Source organism: Amia ocellicauda, chromosome 17, assembly GCF_036373705.1.
Source record: "Amia ocellicauda isolate fAmiCal2 chromosome 17, fAmiCal2.hap1, whole genome shotgun sequence".
In the NCBI taxonomy this organism is placed as follows: domain Eukaryota; kingdom Metazoa; phylum Chordata; class Actinopteri; order Amiiformes; family Amiidae; genus Amia; species Amia ocellicauda.
This window is the reverse complement of record NC_089866.1, coordinates 26,344,077-26,366,289: the sequence shown is the minus strand read 5'-3', so window position 1 is coordinate 26,366,289 and position 22,213 is coordinate 26,344,077. Positions and strand designations below refer to the sequence as shown.

Genomic DNA, 22,213 nt, shown 5'->3' with positions numbered 1-22,213 from the left:
GGGGTTGTGGGGGATTTTAATTTTTAATTATGTGAAACTGTTTGTCAATCGAAGTGGAATTAACTGCCGAAACTAAATGAAAAAAAACATGACGGCAGTTTAATCTTTGCCTCAAAACAGTCAGATTATTCTCCCTGATCCTCATTTTGCTTTCTTTAGAAGAGTTAAACTGCTATTTGATAACTATGAAATTGTTATTATTTGGAGTCCAAATTCCTGGTGCATATACACTACGGACTCCACTGTAACTCTGATGTTACAAATTCTTCAAACGCATATGCAGTGCTGCTGCCAATAACAATAGGATCAAGTTGGACGCAGGGAAGTAACCAAAGCTGACCATGTGCAGAGTAAGCAAGTTGCCATATCTGAAATGAGACCACAGGAATAAGACCGAGTCTGAATGGTGTGTGTGTGTGTGTGTGTGTGTGTGTGTGTGTGTGTGTGTGTGTGTGTGTGTGTGTGTGTGTATGTGTGTGTGTTTATGTTTGCGTAGTAGCCCAAAATAAGGCACGTTCAAATTAACGTTCAATGCTTGCACCAGTGCTTGACATACGAGAAATCAGTTTTTCAATTCTCATAAGAACCGCGATACTATTCTATGCCTCTCAAAACATGTACAATTGCTAATAGCTTTACTAACAAAACAACAGTATACCTAGTGGTATTGGTAGAATCAGTAGTGGTATAAAAATAAAAATAATAATAGTCGAAGTAGTAGTATTACCGTATAAGTTATTATTATTATTATTATTATTATTATTATTATTATTATTATTATTATTATTATTATATGAGGTGTTAAAATGTCCCTATTCTCTCTGGCCGGTTTTACAAAACCTATAAGAAAAGCTGAATATCAAACAAGCACACACTTGTGTACATAGAGAGCAACATCGTCATTTGCTCACTAACAACATAAACATAGCTGCAAACCCTTGCATTCTTGACACATTTTGGTGCGTCTGATTAGAATAATATGATTATAATAATAAGGCAAGAAGAGTTTATTACTCCGATTACAGCTTTCGTCCATTTACATGTTTATTGGTGGCAAACAGAAAATAAATCAAGTCCTGTTGATATGTAAATTCGTAATGGCATTTACCTGATATATTTATTTTAATATTTAATACAGAAAAATCTCCCTGACTTAAATGACTGCAGAGCTTTTCGGATTGATTCATCACTACACAGCCCCAGAGCAGGCTGTTTAACTTTCAGGGCCGCTTTGCATTATTTTTCTAGTCATGGACTTTAACACCATGAATTTCTTTGACCGATCAGTAATAGTGTATTATATGACGTACCATCTGGCAAGGGATTGTTGTGATTTTTAATACAGACAACGCAATCTTGTGGTTAAAAAATAATAGCATACAGAACATGCAGGTGTTAACACACTAGTTAACACAAGTTAGTTCAAAACAGGAACACACTGGGTTCAGACACAGTTCTTGTCTGCCTTTTTGTGTGTTGTTCTTAATGAGTATGTATTTCCCCTATTTGAAGACAACGCAGGTTTTATTTAATGTGAAATTCAGATTTTTGACGTATTAGTGTGTGTGTGTGTGTGTATATATATATATATATATATATATATATATATATATATATATATATATGTTGGGAGGGGGGTTATATATGTTTATATTATTAAGCACTGTCCCGAACCTTGTGTATGGTATGCTTTAACCCTAATTGAACAAAATCATAATGTATTAGTATTATTGTTGTTTTTGTTTTAAGGGAAAAGGTTTCTTTTTGCGTGTCACCTTATTCTTTGGTGATTTCTGTGGAGGAACGAGAAGCACACATTGTCGTAGATACATGTTGAGTCTGACCTGTTGAGTGTATGTTGTTTGTGGCGATGGCGATTTGCTTGTAGGTCCTGTTTGATTTTCCTGTTTATTCTCATTCTGTAACTCCTTAGAGTCCGAGTCACTGGGAGTATGTGGGAGCCCAAAGCTTTCATCTGTATCCGCCATGTCAAGCGCGCTTTCAGCCGAGCCTCCAACTGTTTAAGAAAACAAAATAATTAAAAAAAACATAGACAACAAAAACTGACAATACAAGACACTAAAACATTTCGGACTTCATCTAGACATCCATGTCTTTTTTTGTTTGTTTTTTTGCTGCTGCTGTGTAAAACAGTGCGTTCCCTGTTTAGGCTGACAAACATATTGATTTTGAAAAATAATTTTACAATACAACCTGGCTAAATTCGGACACGCTAGGAGTGATCTGTAGTTATGTCACCGTCCGTCTAGTCGAAAAGAAGGATGGCTGGTATTTAATCTAATTCGTGCGGGCTTCTGAAAAGGCCTAATAAAGATAAGGGTCCCAGACAGATCTGCATTAAAGAGCAACCCTTGAAAAATAAAATGGAGTCCAAAATACTTAAATACAAGTATAGTTTTAAATAATAACAATTAATACATAAATAAAAATATGATATATACTTGTGTTGATAACGAATATGGCTAACGATGTACTAACGATGATTAAGTATACGCATACAACTTTTTTTTTTCTATTGGGTTTTCTAAACCGCTTAACTGTTAGATAGTTTTGTCAGTGAAAGCCTGCATAACGTGTAATGCTTTCACAATTATATATATATATATATATATATATATATATATATATATACTGAAAAAATAAAAAATTATATATATATATATATATATTTTTTTTTTTCCAGTAAAGAAACTTCAACGTATTTCTAAATACAGAATGAAAGGTGACAGAAATATCGTGTCGTCAAATGTGTATCTTCATGGTAATCACACTCACTATTACACTAAATAATGTAACTTGATTTACCTAATTTTAGCAACATTTGTGTTATGTTGATCATGTTATGATTATGGTTTAATACGAATAAATTCTAACCTGTCACTCTTCCTCTATCTGTTCTAAAATGCGTTAAAACTCATGTACAGTTATATGTTTATGTTTTGTGAAAATTTCAAGAATAATCATTATATTTCGAGCATGAAGACAATTGTTACATGATTTAAAATTTTTATTTTGTTATTTTGCATGTACGGTGAACTGTGTACTATAACTTTTGCTGTTGAGACGGGCCTTTTTACTAACAAACACGAAAGGTCTTCGAATTGTGCCTTAAAGAAATTTTAACATTTTGCCACAGTTGCAATGTCTGAAGACCATGGCGTATATAAATGCAATTATTAAACCATGTATTAGCCTACAGATCAATTGCAATTGTATGAATACTAATGCACAGTGAATGAATACACTGTTGTCAGTTAAGATCTATTTTTAGTGCTACCACAGAAATACATATATAGGCTATATATTTTTAAACAACCATTTTAACTGTAAGTGGTATGCCGTTTCATTCAGATAATGACATAATTAAACATGAATTCAGGTATAAAATATGTATGTTCTCTACTTATCTAGGTTCAGTAAAAGTGGTACAGATATTATATAATAACACGACATTCAAGATTATACATAACTATATATGTGTGTGTCTCTGTGTGTAATATAACCCCTACACACACACAACACACATACACACATGTTGGCCTATTGAATAATGTAGTAATATATATATATATATATATATATATATATATATATATATATATATATAAACCGATTTGTTTTATATTAATAAGTCTAATAAGTGTAAGGGTAAGACACGAACTATGGTTGTTATTCAATTTGGAAGTCCATGTGTTCTGGAGTACTGTCTGTGAAATGCATAGGGGGGGGAAGCTAAAGTTGTTTTATTTGCTTGAGGCTTGGTCATGTATTATGCATACTTACCTAATCTATGTGTGCATTAATGTATGTATGTAGTAATTAACAGCTTAATTCGATATAATAATAATAATAATAATAATAATAATAATAATAATAATAATAATAATAATAATAATAATAATAAACCACTAAATCTAGAAATTGAAACTGTCAACAGCAAAAAGAAAAAAGAAAAAGCACAAAGTACAACTTATACAATACTTAATACACTGTCTGAACCTTCGCCGTGTGTAAAGGAGCAGTAGGCCTTGCTGTTTCTTGGGCGAGGATTGCAATAACAGTGACCTCGGTGAGGCACTTTCACTACTCACGACAGAGTGAAATGCAGGGATACGACACACAGGACATAAACTGCTTTACCTTGTTGTAATAGTCGAGCCGTTCAGCGGTGTAAATCCCGGGAGGCGAAAATACTCTCCTGCTTTTTGGTTATTTTTTATTTTTTATTTTTTTCGTTTCCACCTAACTTGTATTAATACATATTCCACTCGTAAGACCCCAAAGCTCTACCCGACAGATCCACAAATGTCTTTCTTTTCAAACACTTCCAGGTTCACTTGCCAGTTCCAGTTCCCAAAAAAAAAGAGAGATTAGAAAAGTAAAGGTACTTATTGTTCTGTTTATGCTAAATACCAAACTTTTCAAGCGATGCCCGGCTATTGCACCGATTGTAGTAGGAACAGTTCTCCTCTAGACGAGCAGGTTCGTCTCCTCTCTCACACACATTCTCTCTCCCTCTTTCTCTCTCTCTCTCTCTCTCTCTCTCTCTGTATCCCTCTCTCTCTCACACACACACACACTCTCCACTCACACACTGCGCTGAGAGGAATGACGTGGGGGTAGCTTTGGTTGCTCTCAGGGTGCTGAGAGCCTGTGTCCAACCAGTAGTGATCCACTCCAAAGCTTTCTCTCGTATCTACGAGCCCCTTAGCCCCCTGCCCCCCCACCCCACCTCCCTCCCCGTCTTACTCCGAGTCTCCCTCTTTCTGTCTCTTGTACACAGACACCGTAGTCAAGCATTTGCAGGATAGAATTAACCCTGAAATGTGCTCATGATTTGAACTAGCATAATATCAACGATCAAAAATGAAAAACACTCACAGCAACTAAAGAAAAATAAAGCAGAAATGGATACTCGAGAGCCTCTGCGTCTCCTATTTTTCTCCTCTCCTCGAACAAAAAGACACGCACGTTTTTCATACAGTAACATTTGACCGCTCAGTTGTAAATAACGCCTCATAGACGAGACAGAAATGGTGGTGATGGGGGGGATGGAAGGGGGGCATCGGAATTGAAACGAAAATGGAAAAATGTCTATGCAAGGAAGAAAGAAAGAGAAAAACAAATAAACGGAAAGATCAAAGATATTTTCTCCCCCAGACTTTCTCGGGAGTGCTCAATGGCTATTGCATGCGAGTGGTACAATATATACAAACCGCGTGGTTTTCCTATATTAAAATAATCAAGCCGTCAGCGGAGGATGGGGATTTGTTTTATCTTGACGTGCTCTCACTCCGTTGTCTGTAAATGTATTATTTAGAGGGTAAAGTTGAATAGGTCAATGCGAGGTAAACAGCCGCGCTGTCTCATTCTGCGCGGTGAAGAAAAACATATTGGGGATGTATTTTTGATAAGACAATGCATAAATGACATGGTTTGCATCATCCTGGACCTTATACTAAGGCCTTTGGCTTCACGAATAGCCTATTTCAAAAGATACAGGAAAGTGTGAGTTTATTGTTTGAGCTACAGTTATCACTAACACCAACATTATATTCACTCATTTAGCCTTGTCTGCCAGCCTCACGCGTGGGAGGCAATGTTAAATAGGCTTCAAATATAATTTTTCCATGGTGCGTAACCGTAACTGTGAAGTGTTATTGTGTGTTTAGGCGAATGAAGGCGTAAAAGTCTCATTTTTAAAGAGAGATAGTGTGTGTGTGTTATGTGTATACATGTACATTTATCCACACACATACCCATATACACATTACACATATACCAACTACAATGCTTGTTTCAAGTCAATTGTCTTTTAATCCTGAGGTATTTATTTCCTGACGTAAGATTGAACCTTAATGCAAACAGGCACTATACCTTATTTTCTGTTTTCACGGACATCGCTTCTGAATCACGATGTTTTTTTCTTCTGTTGTTGAGACGGGTTGTATGTGTGAAATACACGTTTGTCATTTCATTATTTTCTTGAAACATTACGAAATTAGCCTACGTCTCCTGACGTATGAGCCTGACACTTCAAAAGAGCTGTCTTTGCTGCAGAGTGATGCAAATGTCTATGACTCGTACGGTTGTCTTTACGAAGCTGGAAAACTTCTTACCTTGTGATGAGGCGTGATGTACAGTTGTATTTCCCCGTGTCAAGCACAAAGCTTCAGATGTTTTCCAGAGCCTACGCGTAGAAATATTGCAGCGACCGTTGCACTGCCCTCGGCGGAGGAAATAGGTAGAAATAGAAAAGAGTACACATTTAAACGTCGGCAGCGACCACGTTAAATATCGCTCTTTATTTTCAGCTGTACTCCTAAAACTAGCATTGTACGGGGTAATATCTGCTATCTCACCAGCCTCCCGCCTATAGAGCTCATAAACGTCACAGATCACGCAACTGGCCGCTTTGTAATGGTTGAGTGCAACGAAAACAAAAGCTTAATCTATATGGCCGCGCAATTAAAAACAGGATAGCTATAATAATAATAAAATACACCAATGGCATTCACCAGTTGGTTAAGAATACATTTATGTTTTGTAGCTTAGCATTATTACACTATACATCGGTTATACATTAAAGTGTGCATATGTATTCACACACTAAGATACATATATGACAGTAAGCACAACATTTCTCCAAAAAGGATGGGAAAATCCTTTGCTTCAGACATTCCTTCTGTTTATAGTGGACCTGTCCTGCTTATTTTTATTGCGACTGAAAACTTGACAAATGACTACTCTGACACCTCTGTGACAACCAGGTCGCGCTATATATAGTTAATGATAACCCGGTGGTTCACACATTGAAGTATGGGAACCAATTATTTGCAATGATAAAAAGGTAATCCAGCAAACTCGTGCCAAGATAAACGAATGCTTGAGCCGACGGGGCAACCCTGAACTCTGAAAGCTCACTGTGAGATAGGCACTGTGAACGGCATGTGACTCTCGGGCGCCTTCATGGCATTTACATCCCACTTTCCACAGATTGCAAGGCAGGAAAATAATAATACAACAAGTAGCGTAGTTGACTGTAAAAAATCGCAGGCTGTCCTGGTCATCCCAGCTCTAAGGTAGGGAATCTTGTGGGCGAGATCATCTGGAGGTGCTCAAAACTGCATTTGGCTAGGAGAGGGTGAGTGATAATTTCAATTCACACTTGAAATTGCATGATATATCTTTATTTTATTTCATAAATGTTATATATATATATATATATATATATATATATATATATATATATATATACAGAGAGAGAGAGTAAGATAAGCAGACATATAGATAGATAACTTTACACAGTCTAAATAACACTACCCGTTCATAGCAAACTGCACAGATCTTTCTCTTAATTCCCTGAGCTCTATCTATCTAATGGAATCTAATCTAATCTAATCTAATCTAATATAATATAATATAATATAATCTATCTATCTAATCGATCTATTTCCCCATATACCATTTATACTTTGGAAAGCACAACCAAGTGGTTTACTGTTAACCGTGTGCTGTGGCAAGTACCCAATCTGATACGGTATTCTATTTGTATTCACCCCACAATACTATTTTAAAGAACTTTAGTGATATGGTGTTGTTGTGTTTGGGTTTAAGTTTAGGAATTAAATGGTGTGTATATATTAGTTGCGCTACTTGTACATATTCAGATAAACTGATTTTAAAATCACAAACAATCGCCAAACCAGGCACGTTTGCATGCTTTAATATTACAAATGGTGGTCTTCGAATATGTCTATTTAATCGTATTTTCAAATGCAGGCATCAACACATATTTTCATATAGAAAACAATATATCTACTCATGACATACATAGACACTGGATGCATTGAATTTGGCAAAAGGAATTCGGAACAGGACATTTGCTGAAACTGTTTGACCGAGTACTCCGATTAGCCTAGCGAGAAATGCAATTCTGACAAGGTAAAATCTACTATCACCCAGATGTTGCACAGAAATTACTAGGTCAACGGTATTGAATTTGAAGGCATTGGTCAGCTATAGTTCTGCATTCATGGCCACTTCGTGGAAACGATGGATTCTTTGCAACAGGAAACTTCAGGACACCTTTTTAAGTTCTGTGTATTAGGTTCCAATGTTATTTTGTCAAGGGGACATTACCAATGGTGTCTAAATTGTTATTTAAGTTAAAATGCTTCATACCATTTATTTCAGTCCACATACACAATTCAATCAAAATAAATCTGAATTGTGTTCTTCCAAGGAGGGTTATACCCAGCAATATGCATCGCAGGGCAAACATTCACTTTCTGGTATTTTATATACATGTCTTTATTGTTTTGAACATTGTTACAGATCAAATGGCAGTTAGATAACTGCAGTAGGTTATATTTCTCTATAATATACCAAAAGACTCATCAACTAATTATTTAAACAAATAAGATATGTTTTGTTTTTTAGCTTGATTTTTGAAAGGTATTAAAAACACAGTTCAACCAATCTGGCAAGTTACCTCTTTAACACGGAATCATGTTGATTCAACTTTGGATTCGTTCTTGTCTATTTGAAAAGACCAGCGCCTACTCTTGTGAAACAGTAGTGTACTAAAAGTGTACTGTGTCGAAATAGTTATTAGTATGCTAGTATGCTATTAGTATATTATTTTGTACTATTTTGACCCAACTATACTTTCGTAGTTGCTCTTTATCTGTATAATTTAAAAGTAAAATACATATTTACACACACACACACACACACACACACACACACACACACACACACATAAATAAATCGACCCAAACCCAAACAGGTACCCAAACAAGTCGGGTCACTATAGGTATGTATCTGTATATATAACGAAGACAGACAACATGATTAGGCATTTCTAATAGAGTTTTGGGCTTAAAAGCCTTTTCAATTAGTATTTTGTTCTGTTCCTATATATATTGTACCGTCGTATAATATTATTATATTACTGAGGATACGGAAAACAAAACTGACCAGTCAGAGGATTCTATTTAAAAAGACCTATACCTCGACTGAATAAGAATATAATAAAGTTTTTTTTAGATTTTAACGACAACTGTGGGCATTTAAAGTAAACATAGCTCTTCCAATTACACTGGCCTCAACTGTAATCTCAATAATAGTCCATTATACACACAGTTATTCATTTAACTGACTAGAGAGAAAGAAAAAACACTATGTTTCAAATTGCTGAAATAAAATAACTAAAAGTATAAAACATACAGTAGACAGACTTTCAATTGTTGTGATGTTATTTGCCTAACGCAATTTAGTGTAAAGATGAAAGACCTGAAAATTAAAGGTTTACCTCACAACCTATTTTTCCATACCTTTAATTTCGACGCAGTGTTTTAGGCTAATGCTTTTTGTTCTTGGTGGTGGTGGTGAAAAGGAAAGTATTATAATACTTAAAATATTTGACATAATAAGTAGAAAATACTAACAGTATAAACTATAATTTAACTAATATTTTGAAAATACACCAATAAAACGTACTCATCTAACACTGCACAACACTGTGCTTGAAGTTTTAAACATGGAGCAAAAAAAAATGGACGCTTCTCTAAGGGGATGTGAGAGGTGGAACACGTGTATAGCAACTGGAATTGGTAGTTTTGTAGAAACTTGGAGGCATACCGGAAACATGTATCGACTAAATATAATGAAAAGTTGAATTTGAAAACACGATATTCAAGGAAAAATATGCACTTATAATAAAAAAAAATGTTCGTTTAATTAATGTATTTGTTTAAAACGGATCTCTAAATCTCGTGTTGCTGTTGTATTATTTGAGGTTACCCCTTTAGGTGTGTTCACCAGTCTCATACAAATTTAAGCATAACCCACAATTCCCACGTCCTTAATTAAAGCATCGCTGCACTCCTTAATTGGTTAATCTTACAATGTTGTATTGGATCAAGTAACTGGCTTATCGACCTAGGCATCTCAACTTACCTTGTTGCTCGTATATTTTAAACTTTAATTTCTTGGGTTTGCTTTACTTTATTTTACATACCCGATGCGTATAACACATTATTGTATTGATGCACGCAACAGTAATTCCATTTAGCTAAGGCTGTCTGATAATACTAATGAAAGTGCTGGCAGAGTTGTCTGTGTGTCTGTTGCCAAAATAGTTTCTTATTTTTCATATAATTACGTACATAAGGAAAATGGCTATTAGATAAAAAGGTGTAATTAGGAGGGTTTATATCTGTTACGTATAAGTAGACCTAAACTCAAATTTTGATTTGCTTGAAAATGAAATAACGTTTCAGAACGAGAAAAGCAATTGTGACAATTGTGTTAAAATCAACCAATCAAATTAGTTTCATGTAATAAATAATTGCTTATTTTAACAATAAAAGCAATATCCCGGCATGAACACAATTTCTTCTTTTGGCGTACCATTGTTAAAAGTGTATGTGTAATTCGGATTTGTATTTTTTACCCAATTATACTATGCTGGCTTTGATGTATTTTATCAAGGTTACCTTTTCTTGGTTGTATGTAGGTGGTGTGTCCAAATTCTGAGCTTGACTGGTTGATCCCTGCGAAATGTCGACAGAGATATTTCTGGGTACAGAAGAATGATAAATGCGATTTGGAATATATGTAAACGGTGTCTCTAACTAAGTAAATATAAGATAGGTTACTTACAGACAGCCGATACGTCGAGTTTCGTTATATAGTTCTGCACAGGTAACTAACACATAAGACAACTTCATCCACTTTCATTTTTTCTTTGGAGTAAGTGTCAGCTAAATTCTTGAAACGTGTGCACTACCAAGATATTGTTTGTTGTGATCTCTTTCTTTCTCTCTATCTTTCTCCCGACAACCAAAACCAGCCTTTCCAGTGACTTCTAAAAGTATATTTAAAATAAGGAATTATGCAGTTTAAAACAGAGAAGCATGCGATATTTTTCATTCTAGTTGCTCCCCGGTTTCAAGTGGTCTTGTTAACCAGAAAGGAAAGGATTTCAGAGGAGGGCCTACTGTACGCAAACAGAAGAAATGTAAACATTTATTTTGTATTTCACTGTACTTGATGGACTCAAACGTCTTACAATCTAAAGAGCTTATGGTTTACAATATTCATTTTTCTTAACAATGAGTAGGCTTAGGAATCATATATTGCTAAACCTACTCCACAGCTCTGTTATTTCTTTATATCATTTTTTTACACTTTTTACTTTGAAAATGCATACCTCTCAAACTATGGGTGGTCAGCTTTTCAGACTACTGCAAGCGCCAGAAACGTTGCCCACAGTTGTACAAAGGTAAAATAATGAATTAGCCGTCCAGAGTTTGCCTTTCCTTTGAAGCTGTTCTTTGCCTAAAGAAGTGTACTTTTTCAACACAGAAAATGTGTAAGCTATGGGGTTTATTTCTGCAACTGGTGTTTTATTTTGTGAGGGGTGTGTTTTCTTACCGATATTTGAAGGTATTGTAAACTGTAAATCAGTGACGCTTCAGTTGTTCTGATCACATTAAATCAAAACTGACAGTTTTTCAAGTGAATTTTCCAATGTCATAAGGTGCTTTACTGATAAACACAGCTTCAATTTAAGTGCTAAAATCTGCATGACTGTATTTACATAACAAATGTAAATACAAAGACCAAGAGCCAGATTAAATCAAAATTTGGATCCACCCGCTCATAGCAAACTACATACTTTTATATTGTATCACTGAATTAGAGTAAGAAAATAGCATTAAATAATCAAGTCGCAACTGAATTAAGGTTTGTAGGCTATTCTATTAGGGGGTGGGTGAAAGTTTTAATTTGATCCCAGCCCAAATCAAATCATTTCCGTTTATCGCAAACTACACATTTGTAGCCTATACGCAGTTTAAACTATTGTCACAAGCCATATGTAGGCCTACAAGTTCCCAGGTAGATCAGATTTGGGCTATAGACCTTAGTTAAGTGAACTCTGAATGTAACAATGTACACCATTCATTTATAATCTGTACAATTTATGTTTAGAAATACATAAAAAGACACACACAAAAAAAAAACAGAAAACATTTTATGAGGCCATAGGATGAAAATACTCAATTGGATAACTTGTGACCGCTTTGTGACTTAATTTCGAACTTATGAAACGAGGTATGCATATACTACTATCGTGTGCATTGTACAAGCAATATCAAAATGATTCATATCGCTTACTCTAAAGTAACAACTTTGTTGTCTGGGCCAAACTGGTGGGACCAAGCTCTGGACTTGTAACCGGACGCTCTGGACTCATAGGTTTAAATACTGAGGTTGACATTTTTGTACCTTTGAGCAAGAAACTTGCAAAATTTACTCCAGTAGAAAAATAAACTGTTTAAATTGATATTCATGTAATCGGTTTAAAGCTTCGGTGAAATAAATGAATAATTCATATATTGATTAATTTATACCTGATTCTTGCTGCGTATGAGGAGCTGGGTTATCACAAATTACAATGTTCCAAGCATACATCGAACATTTTGCGACATAAATGAATTAGTTGTACTGATTGTCAAATGATCATAACATTTGGTTAAACTTTTAGTTAAGTCTTTAATAATAATATATTCTTCTTTGCACCATTTCGTTATTTCTTACTGTTGTAAAACTATATACCCAGAGCTGCAACATAAGCCCCAGGCCTAAGTAAGCTGTTCTGCTTCTCTCTCAGAATGGTAAAACGGTCTTGGATTTGCAACTCCAATATATGAATTACCATTGAAGAGAAGCGGCATTCCAACCTGGTGATGCTGGGGGTTTGCCAAGCTTTGTGTGGACAGGGTTCTTGTCTGTTAAAAACTAAACCAGACCGAGGGAGTCTGCAGACACCTCGAGGATGGAGAGAAAGATACCTTAGAAGACATGAAGGTCAGTGTCGGTTTCCCTGAAGTTCCTTTTCCGCTCCCTCACGTCACCAACATAGGAGGCCAGTGTAGCCTGTGGTGTCCGATAAGATCAGTGTACAGAAAAGCAAAAAATGCAAATTTGTGAAGGCAAATGATTGTGTAAAAAAGCGGCCAGTGGCTGTCATGTTGTCGGCCAACGGGTTTGCATCACTAAGAACCACACGCGCCATTCGGTGCTGTGTTTCAGACTGGGATATTGAACTTCGAACATCACACGTCTCTCAGTGCATTTGGATACCACATAGCCTGATATGGAACATGATACATCGTTGAGAAAGGCCTTTTGGCGAATGCGCAAATACTTCGCGAGTTGCTTGACTCGAAGGAATATCGATTTATCGTGGAATGGCTGTGGAAAGATTTCCTGAAAATAGCATTCTCTAATTTCCAGTGATTGACAGCACATTTCAGTTCCCTATAGACACGTCCTTACGTTTTGGTATTTCAGTCTTCAGGTTTAAATTGCTATACGTCACGTTATCTGGGCAATCTAATCCTAATATGTACTTTCGAACTGAGAGATTTACCTCACATATTTAGTGTATTACTATGAGCAGGTTGAATCTCGTCCTTCAGTCCTGTTGTGATTCTGTAGCAACAGTTCCTGGTGCATATTTCACTCCTTAGACTGTGTTTGCTGCTTTGGATTAGAGTATGTTCAATTACTTTAGTGGTGTTTTATTGTATGGCTCTTCGAAGCGTCATTGCAAGTGCCATATGAAGTGTATAATATTGCCAGTTTCCAATATTAATCGCAGCGACAATTGAAATAACGGGTTCCACATAGCTTTAGAGAAGTGAGTGAGTGGAGTGAGTTTTGTCCAAAACAATCAATGTTTGTTCCCTGTATCTCATTTGCACGTGTGGATCCAGTCGTAATGAATACGAATGCAAACATTTGTTTCTCGTTAATGCTAATGAGGACTTGAGGCTCAAAGGCAGCTGTGGATCTTGGTTTTAAGTGATCAGGCTGGAATGGCACATGGAATGGCGTTTCTTAAAACAAGTACAGTATACAAGCGCCGCATACATTCTCTCATACATTCTGATTTCTGTAAATGTATTTAAGTGAAAACAGTTATATTTGTATTAGCCTGGTGATGTCGTGTGGAACTGGATCAAAAAGCACTTCATAAATTAAAAAGTAAACTCTTTGGTTGATAAATATACAGTTTTGCTTATAAACGAATTTGTGGTACAAAAGTCACCAATTTAGGCACATGGCAACTATACTTTAAGACAATAACAACAACAACAACAATATTACAGATAGTTAAATAATATCTTATTAAACACAAAATCAAAATCTTCTTAAATTATATGTAATCAAATTCAGAATTAAAAAATCTAACTTCGACAGAATAATATATTTAATTGCAGTACCAAGAAGTCCGTTGTTGGTCCGATTGTTTTAGAGACTTTTAATAATTAATTACCCCAGAAAGAAAACAAAATTCAGGAGAGTAACCAATCAACCGCATCCCCCCTCCGGTCGCATCCCTCTGCCCTTTTCTATTCTGCAGTTTAGTCTTCAGTTTCAAAATTTGGCATCCGTTATACTGCTAAAGGCAACATATACCAGGTCTCTGTGGTTTACTATGAGAGCTTTAATATCCTAACCTTATAAAATGTTTCTGAATGGGGCTATTTCTGTTTTTGTTCAGGCGATGATGCCAATCCTCCCATGCAGGTAAACCAGATTAAAAGATAATGTAAGATGATATATACTGCATTTATTTTTTTAATTAATATGCATGTAATATCTGAAATGACTCTGACTTGGGCCCGTTTAGCCTAACTTCAAACATCTGTAATTGTCCGTCTGAGAAGGGAGATTCAATGTTTTAAGTACCGTGCACAGGTTTATTTTCATTTTAAACGAAATGGCCAACGCACATCTGCTATCGGGGAGGTGTTTGAATTTTGAATACCAACAACATGTTGTTAAATTAATTTCCTATATCCTTTTTGGTTTAATTCATATCACACAACACGCTCTCTCATATGGATGGAGTTTATATACTTCCAAATATGCGCCTCACGTTTAAGAAAAGGACCAATTAAGAATGATTGATAACAATGGGTTCAGATCAACCCCCATTTAGCAGGTTTATTGGCCAAAGCACACCAGACATACACATTACTTATTAATTGAAAGTACAGCTCTCGCTACTCAATAGATGTGCGGTTTAATTTTTAAGGAGGAAAAAAGCGAAATCTTCTTATTTCAGCACATGCATGAAGAAAGTTTAACCTTTTGCTCTATAGTTATTGAATAACTGCAAATGTAGCTCCACGGTCATGCTAACGTTTAATTGTGCACTTGTTGTACTGTCAACTCACAGACCCCAATTTGATGACAGAGGTGTAAACAGCGAAACTAGAATGACACATGTTCAGCCTATAGGATAACAATAAAGATGTCCGTGGAATTAATTGATTTCTTCTTACAAGAGCGGTCGAATCTACGTTTAGCCTGAAACAGGGGTCATTGAACTTACACGAAGAAATAATTGAATAACATCAAAGTAAGTTGAAATCCGCTTACTTTCTGACGACTTTTGCTCTGAGGCATTGGTATTTGTCTGATTTTTCTCAGTTGATATGCGCCCGAACTCTGCACCCAAGCCAGTTGGTTCTATGTACTGAAAAAAATAAACAATGGGTAAGCATCTACTGCTCATGCATGCACCAGGGTTTTAAAACTTTTGAAAATAAAAATAATAAAACGGAACAATACAAAATAAAACACAAATATCTCGTTAAATTTGACATTAAAGTTTTAGTTTCTGAGTTTTTACATTGTAACTTCTACTACTAAAATTACTACATATAGTACAATTATTTATAAATGAACAATATCACTTTTTCTAAGCAGACACACTCAGAAGCGCGATTGCGACTACTGCAACAACAATAACAACAACAGCTACAACTATAATAATAACAGTAATAATAGAAAATGTAAAGCAAAATAAACAAAGAAGAAAAACAAATCGGAATACATTCACGCCACAAGTTACAGAAATGGAGAGTAGAGATGTTTAATGAGGCACAGAAATGGAAGATAACCCGGCGGAAGAAGAACAGGGATTCGTAGATTACTGTGAGTCAATCAAACGGGCCTGTCTCAGAAGTGACATTTTTGTCCCCTTAAATTTGGAATTCCTTTAAAAAACCTTTAGCGTTGACTGCATGAAAAACATACACAACGGCGTATACCCGAGGCATTACAGCACATGTTCTCAGATGGCATGAGGCTTCTACCTGCCAGGTATGCAACACATTTTCAAGTAGACTTTTGTACATGACTGTAGGTGTAACTAAATGCGTACAATTGAAACGTTTTCCTTGTGATAAGGGTTTGCAAGGAAATTAAAAAAACAAAACAAAACAAAAAAACAGGTTCAAATGTGTAAATACTTCAAGCAGCGCTGCCAACTGTAATGATAATAATATTAGTTATGTCTTTTGTCCACCCCAAGTGTCCTATATCTTTATAATTTAAGGGGTTATAAACCAAACTTGTTTTACATCTGAATAACCTATACTATGGATTACTGTCACATTTCAATTAAACTAACTTTAATAAAACCACTGGGTGAAAGCATTGTGAATGTAACCTTCGTCATTTTGTTTTTAAGCCAGTGACATTAATACAACCGCAGCCATGGTGATACAAGCGCCATTCAGTTTTATTCAGGCTAAGGTCTGGGATAATACCACTGTATGATATAAAGTGTGTACACTTTAACTGCCTTGTAAACAGTCATTTTTTAAAAACATTTTGTTATTAGTTTTGTTGAGAGATTCATTCTGTGGTTCTGCTACATGTTAATAAGAGCCTCACTCTCCTTAAAACAGAAAAAAGGTATACGAATGATGTAGAAAATATAATTAAATCGCTTTTCTTCAGTCCGTTCATATCATAAATCCAATATTCGGGGCACTAATCAAAAGCAACAAGTGGTCTACAAAACAAGTTCACAGGGTTCAAAAACAGATGGTGCACACACCTTTATAAGGTCTTTTATAAAGAGCAATGCATTCAACGTATTTGGCAAATATTCACCTGTGTCTTGATGTGTGCCAACTAGATTTAATGACTCGTAACGACATATAAGCAGGGAGCCAAGTAAGCCGGTGAACTGGTAAACTTGTGAAGCTGCACCGCAATGCAGTAGAAATGGTCACATATCAACCTCTCGTTAAATCATTGTATACATTTCCTAACATTGTTCATAACGTTGTTCATATATTCACACAAAGCCATGTCATATTTGATTTATTTATTTATGTATTAAAATGTTATGTATTGCATTTAATTCGTTTAACCAATCCAAGTCAATATAAAATTGTGAGGCAAAAACACATCTAATCTGGGGCAATAAGAAAAGTTAGAGAGCGAGCTTTTTTTCCTGAAAACTTTATTGGCTGCTTTATTTCTTACAGGAAAATAAAATATTGCTCTAAAAGTGTAAAGTTTTCAGAACCATGGCCAGTACCAAATCAAGACATAAAGCAGGTATGCGGACTTCCTGCTTCAACATGCCAGCCTTGAGTTTCTTTCTTCATTCGTTCACCGTCGCCTACTTAAACTTCATCATAAGGGTGTTTGACATGTTTTTTCTTAATAACTTATAGGCCAAAAAGCTGATCGATGGTTGAAGCCTTAAACATCATAACAGACCCGTATAGCAGTACTAGGAGCATTTTATACATGTAATAAACGGTTTGTTAAAATATAGAAAGACCGAATGATTTGTATTTGATTAACAACTGCCGATATTTTTCCTATTGGAAATGATGGAGTAGGTTTTCCTCGATTGATAAAATTGCTTAGAATCAACGCAATGCTAAATGTTTCCATAATGTTTTGAGGATCACAGATACGTCGTAAACCAGTTGGCAGGCACAGTCAACAACTTATAGCTTGTTAAAAAGCTTATAATGATGGGAAATATTGAGAGCATATTTAACTACACATATTAAAGAAATACATGCATAAAAACTCCAGAATCTGTATTTACGTCAAAAAACGGCCAGGGGTAAAACAAAAAAGATGCATCGAAGGCTTGCAAGCAGGTAAATATAATAAACTAACGAACTTCGTAAATATGCACAAATTAAATCAACCAATCAGTCAGTGATGTTTTGAAAGTATTCTGAATGTATAATAAAACATGTATTTATAATACTGAAACGTTCAGTTTGATTTTCGGAAATTTCAGAAATTCAGCCTGTATTACTGAATCACTTCCCTAGTGTTTTTAAACGTACAGCAGGTAGATTGTTTTCCATTCAAACACTCTGGAAGGAATGACCCGAATGAGGTTTTAGAAATAACTTTTGCACTCTTTTCAACTTATGTTGCCTCCTTTACAAATCACGCTGCTTTTGTGTAGCTTCTTGCATGGTCTGTGTAGGATATTGTGTGTCCCATAAATATTTCAACACAGTGTCTTAATCAAATGCAGTAACGTGTAACAAAAATAACACATTATGAATTGTTTTTAACACATTTGTTCTAAATGTTCTAGAGGGTAAGAGAGCACAATAATACCCATTCTGTGTAACATCAATTACCTACAGGAAATGTACAATCTTACATCTTGGATATCCAATTATTATATTTATCGATTTGTCCTGTCTTTGAGACGTTATGTCAACATGTGAACGAAATCTACTTCAACATTTTCATTACTGGGCCTTGTCTGATGCATATGCCAATTGTTAATTTATTAGCTTCTATGGACGGTTTTATTTTGCAATTAAGTAGTAATAGACTGTTATAGAACTCGTCTCGTTATTTAAAGGGCAGATGCCTTATTTTTTTAAATCCGAAGCAATAATTAATTTGTGCATGTTTGCCTTCCACGCTACCTAAATCATGGCTTTTGACCTAATAAATGTGCCCTGTAGCCTACAGCAATTCCTGCAGACATTAGTTTCTATCAAGAGGCATGTCAAGTAAGAATTGTATTTCAACTTGTTGAAAAAGTCAATTTATTCTCATAATATACACATGAAATAGCCTATGGTTAAATATGATGTCATGCAACCTTTCTCCAGCAAATCCGTGACAGTATCTGGCAATTCGGACAAGGTATAACCTGTTATAAACAAGAAAAAAAAGTCATGTCCATAGCTGCCTGGAAAATACGTTTTGGGAAATGTTATCGTGTCTAAAAAGCGAAGAGAGCATATACTGCAGGTTCCTCGTAGTAAATTTGACAAAGCAGAATACATTGTCACGATAAATATTCCCCCCTTCCAATATTTTATTTAAATGTCATCGAGACAAACAACTTTAGCTGACTTCCTGTTCAGTCTGGCTTCCACGACCCTCGAGTGCCCTTTGAAAGATGTCATGTCGCGTTTCTTTGCAAAAAAGCTGGTAACTCAACTGAGTATGCGGGTCAAAGCCGTATATTGGCTTCCATCCGTACACCGAGACTGTATTTAAACGGACGAAGAACTGCGGCATTCCAGATTCTTGCATTATCTCTGGTGTGTTCTGAAGGTTATGGAGGATATTCGATGCCAAAATTACAATTTTGATTTAAAATACAGGTTGAAATATATACATAAAGCTGCAAATAAGTATGAAAACAAATACATGTATTTGTTTTCAAATTTAATTGAGCTTTATGTATATATACTCACATATGTGAGTTTGCTATTTCTTTTCACATGTCACTGATAAAATCCAGCTCTCAATCAAAACCTGTGGGCGGTATCGAGTGTTCCACAGCAAAGCAAGTAGTTCTGAGTCAGAGTTGGCATCAATTTGGGTCGAATTATACTGTGGAATTCACACATTTCACACTGTTTTTTGATTGGCCAATGATGCGCTCGACACCACCTAGAGACTTTGATTGACAGTGGGATTTTGTCATAGTGAAAAGTAAAAAATAAAATATCGAAGGCACATTTAAATGTAAACTTTAAAACGCAGTCGAAAAAGACGTGTAGAGTCCAGAATATAAATAGCAAAGCAGAAAAGGAAAAGTGGAAGAAGCAGGGACGCCACCACCGGGGGCGCAACAGGGGCGATGTCCACTTTTCAAACTGGGGCAGCGAATGATTCCCTCTCCATTTAGGCAGTAGGGGATGTAGAATTCTGTGGTCTGTGGTCCAGAAAACTCGGACCATATCGAATGAGTGTCAGGGACCATATCGCTTGAGTGGCCCCTGCCCTGGTCCGAGTGGTCCCTGCAGTGGTTGCAGGAGTGCTGCGGACCACTGCGGAGTGGTCTCTGTTGTTCCCCGGACTCCTCCGCTGAGCACCTTACGGTTCATTCAGTGCTCTGAGGAAGATTATTATCGTTGTTTGGTATTAGTTGGCGCTAGTACGTTATGTTTCTGTATGTTTTTTGTTTGTTTTTGTCTTTATTTTTGAAAGTATATTTATTTTTATTAATACATATCTATTGAAATTTGTAAATTGCATTATGCTTTGAACTGTACTGCATTATTGCAGTTTGTATTGCTCTTTTTATATTTTGTAAGTCGCCCTGGATAAGGACGTCTGCTAATAAATAATAATAATATTATCTGTAATAGGCTATATGTGAGGTAGCCTAAGCACAATAACATTATTTATGTATTTATTTATTGGCAGACGCCCTTTTCCAGGGCGACTTACAAAACATAAGCGCAATACAATGTTCAAAAATACAGTTCAGTACAAGGCATCAAACATTACAAAGTCAGATTTACATAATGCAAAGCAATTTTCAGAGCATAATACATTTTACAAATTCCAATTTACACAAGTGAATACAATAAATTAGGTCTTACATCCTGGATAGTAAAAGGTAACTGCGGACAAGATGTTAGGTAACAGTCAAGGGCTACGGGGAAAAGGAGCAAAGGGGAAATCAAAATAATACGAGTACCGCAAGTAACGCAAGAAGCATGTTAAAACGTTGTAAAGTGCTATCCTACAGGAGAGTAAAGGACTAAAATTGCAAGTATTGTCTGAAAACATGTGTCTTGAGTAAGCGCTCGAAGGGGTCAAGGACTCTGCTGGGAAGGTCGTTCCACCACTTAGGGAACATCACATTCAATGGTTTAGAATATAATGACAGTTGTATTTATATGTATCAGTATTAACAACAAGGACAGTAATACATACGTATATCAGCTCGTATAAATTGATTCTTGTCAGTATTTATTCATTCATTAAAGTAAGGTCTACTACGATACCATGACGTATTTCTCTGGTGGCTGGCGTGGTCTGGACACTGCTGAATGGTCCTATATCGAGTGATCCGAGTGGTCCCTGCGGTGGTCCCTATTGCTGGCTCTGTAATAACGGTGCTCTGTAGTGTGCTGTGAATTGAAGACATACTACACTGCTACACTACATTGAAGACTACTTTATCTGTTAGTGTTAAACAGGGTACAGTGCAATGCACGGTGTCCCACAGTGAGCTAACCATTCAAACTGTCTCATTACTATTTGGTAGTTTTGTCACACAGTATTGTTGTCTATTTTGCGTCTCTGTAAGAAAATGCAAATTACATGAAGTAACACAAATAAGTATGTTTTCCTTAGTGTGCTGAACGAATACTAAATGCGTAAAACATGAACAGGCAATGTTTGTGAGTGGTCACGTTTCTCACGCGATCTTGAGTGTTGTAACTGGAATGCTGTGGTGGTCTACACTGCTATGAGCACACTGCGCTGTGTATTTTGAGTTAGCTCAGACAGTTATGTAATCTGTTATTACTTTTTGTTTGTTGTTCTTCCCTTTGTTTATAGCATTTTTTATTATTTTGCATTTTTTGTGTAGCCTCTCACAAGGCTGAGATTATTTGTTGCGAGTGTACTGACAGTCAGCTTGTTTTCTAAAATGATATATATATATATCTGTATATGTATTGTCTGTCGTTAGAAATATACTAGCCTAATTATTCGTTCTTTCAATACTACTGGATTTACAGTACGGTGACAGACAGAGCGAATTCTGAATTCTGAAATTCTGAAATTAAAATACAAACCGTTAACTTTAAATACAACAAAGAATAAGAAAAAAGACGTATTCGTATGTATTACACGTGTAGCAAAGTTTTTATGAATCAATTACATGACACAATATTACATAATATGAATTGTATCCTAATAGTGAGACTTCCAACATCTGGCAGGAATGACAACAGTAATTCTGACAAAAGTGTATTTAATAAAAGAAAATAAATAAAACGTGAGTCTCATTATCTAACTTTACAACTGCATTCTTTATTGGGGCTTTCACTGTACTTGTCAT

General features: G+C 35.7%; 1 protein-coding gene and 1 long non-coding RNA gene across 5 annotated transcripts in view; one reads left to right on the top strand and one right to left on the bottom strand.

The window, feature by feature from the left end:
• tbx5a (T-box transcription factor 5a) overlaps positions 1 to 6,317 on the bottom strand; it is a 39,829-nt gene extending 33,512 nt beyond the window's left edge. Inside the window, exons 1-2 of one of the 2 annotated variants that reach the window (XM_066688844.1) lie at positions 6,141 to 6,317; positions 1,845 to 2,017 (exon numbers count right to left, since the gene is read on the bottom strand). In XM_066688844.1, coding sequence (XP_066544941.1) covers positions 1,845 to 1,988 — 144 coding nt within the window. In that variant the 5' untranslated portion in view covers positions 1,989 to 2,017; positions 6,141 to 6,317. Of the gene's footprint in view, positions 1 to 1,844; positions 2,018 to 4,161; positions 4,575 to 6,140 lie in introns of those variants that run through there. The other variant, XM_066688843.1, reaches the window with a different exon arrangement.
• A 254-nt stretch (positions 6,318 to 6,571) lies between these two features.
• The window catches only part of LOC136712330 (uncharacterized), a 31,507-nt gene continuing 15,865 nt past the window's right edge, over positions 6,572 to 22,213 (top strand). The window contains exon 1 of one of the 3 annotated variants that reach the window (XR_010804819.1): positions 6,572 to 7,165. This is a non-coding gene — a long non-coding RNA (uncharacterized LOC136712330). The remainder of the gene's footprint in view (positions 7,166 to 22,213) is intronic. The other 2 variants (XR_010804818.1, XR_010804817.1) reach the window with 2 other exon arrangements.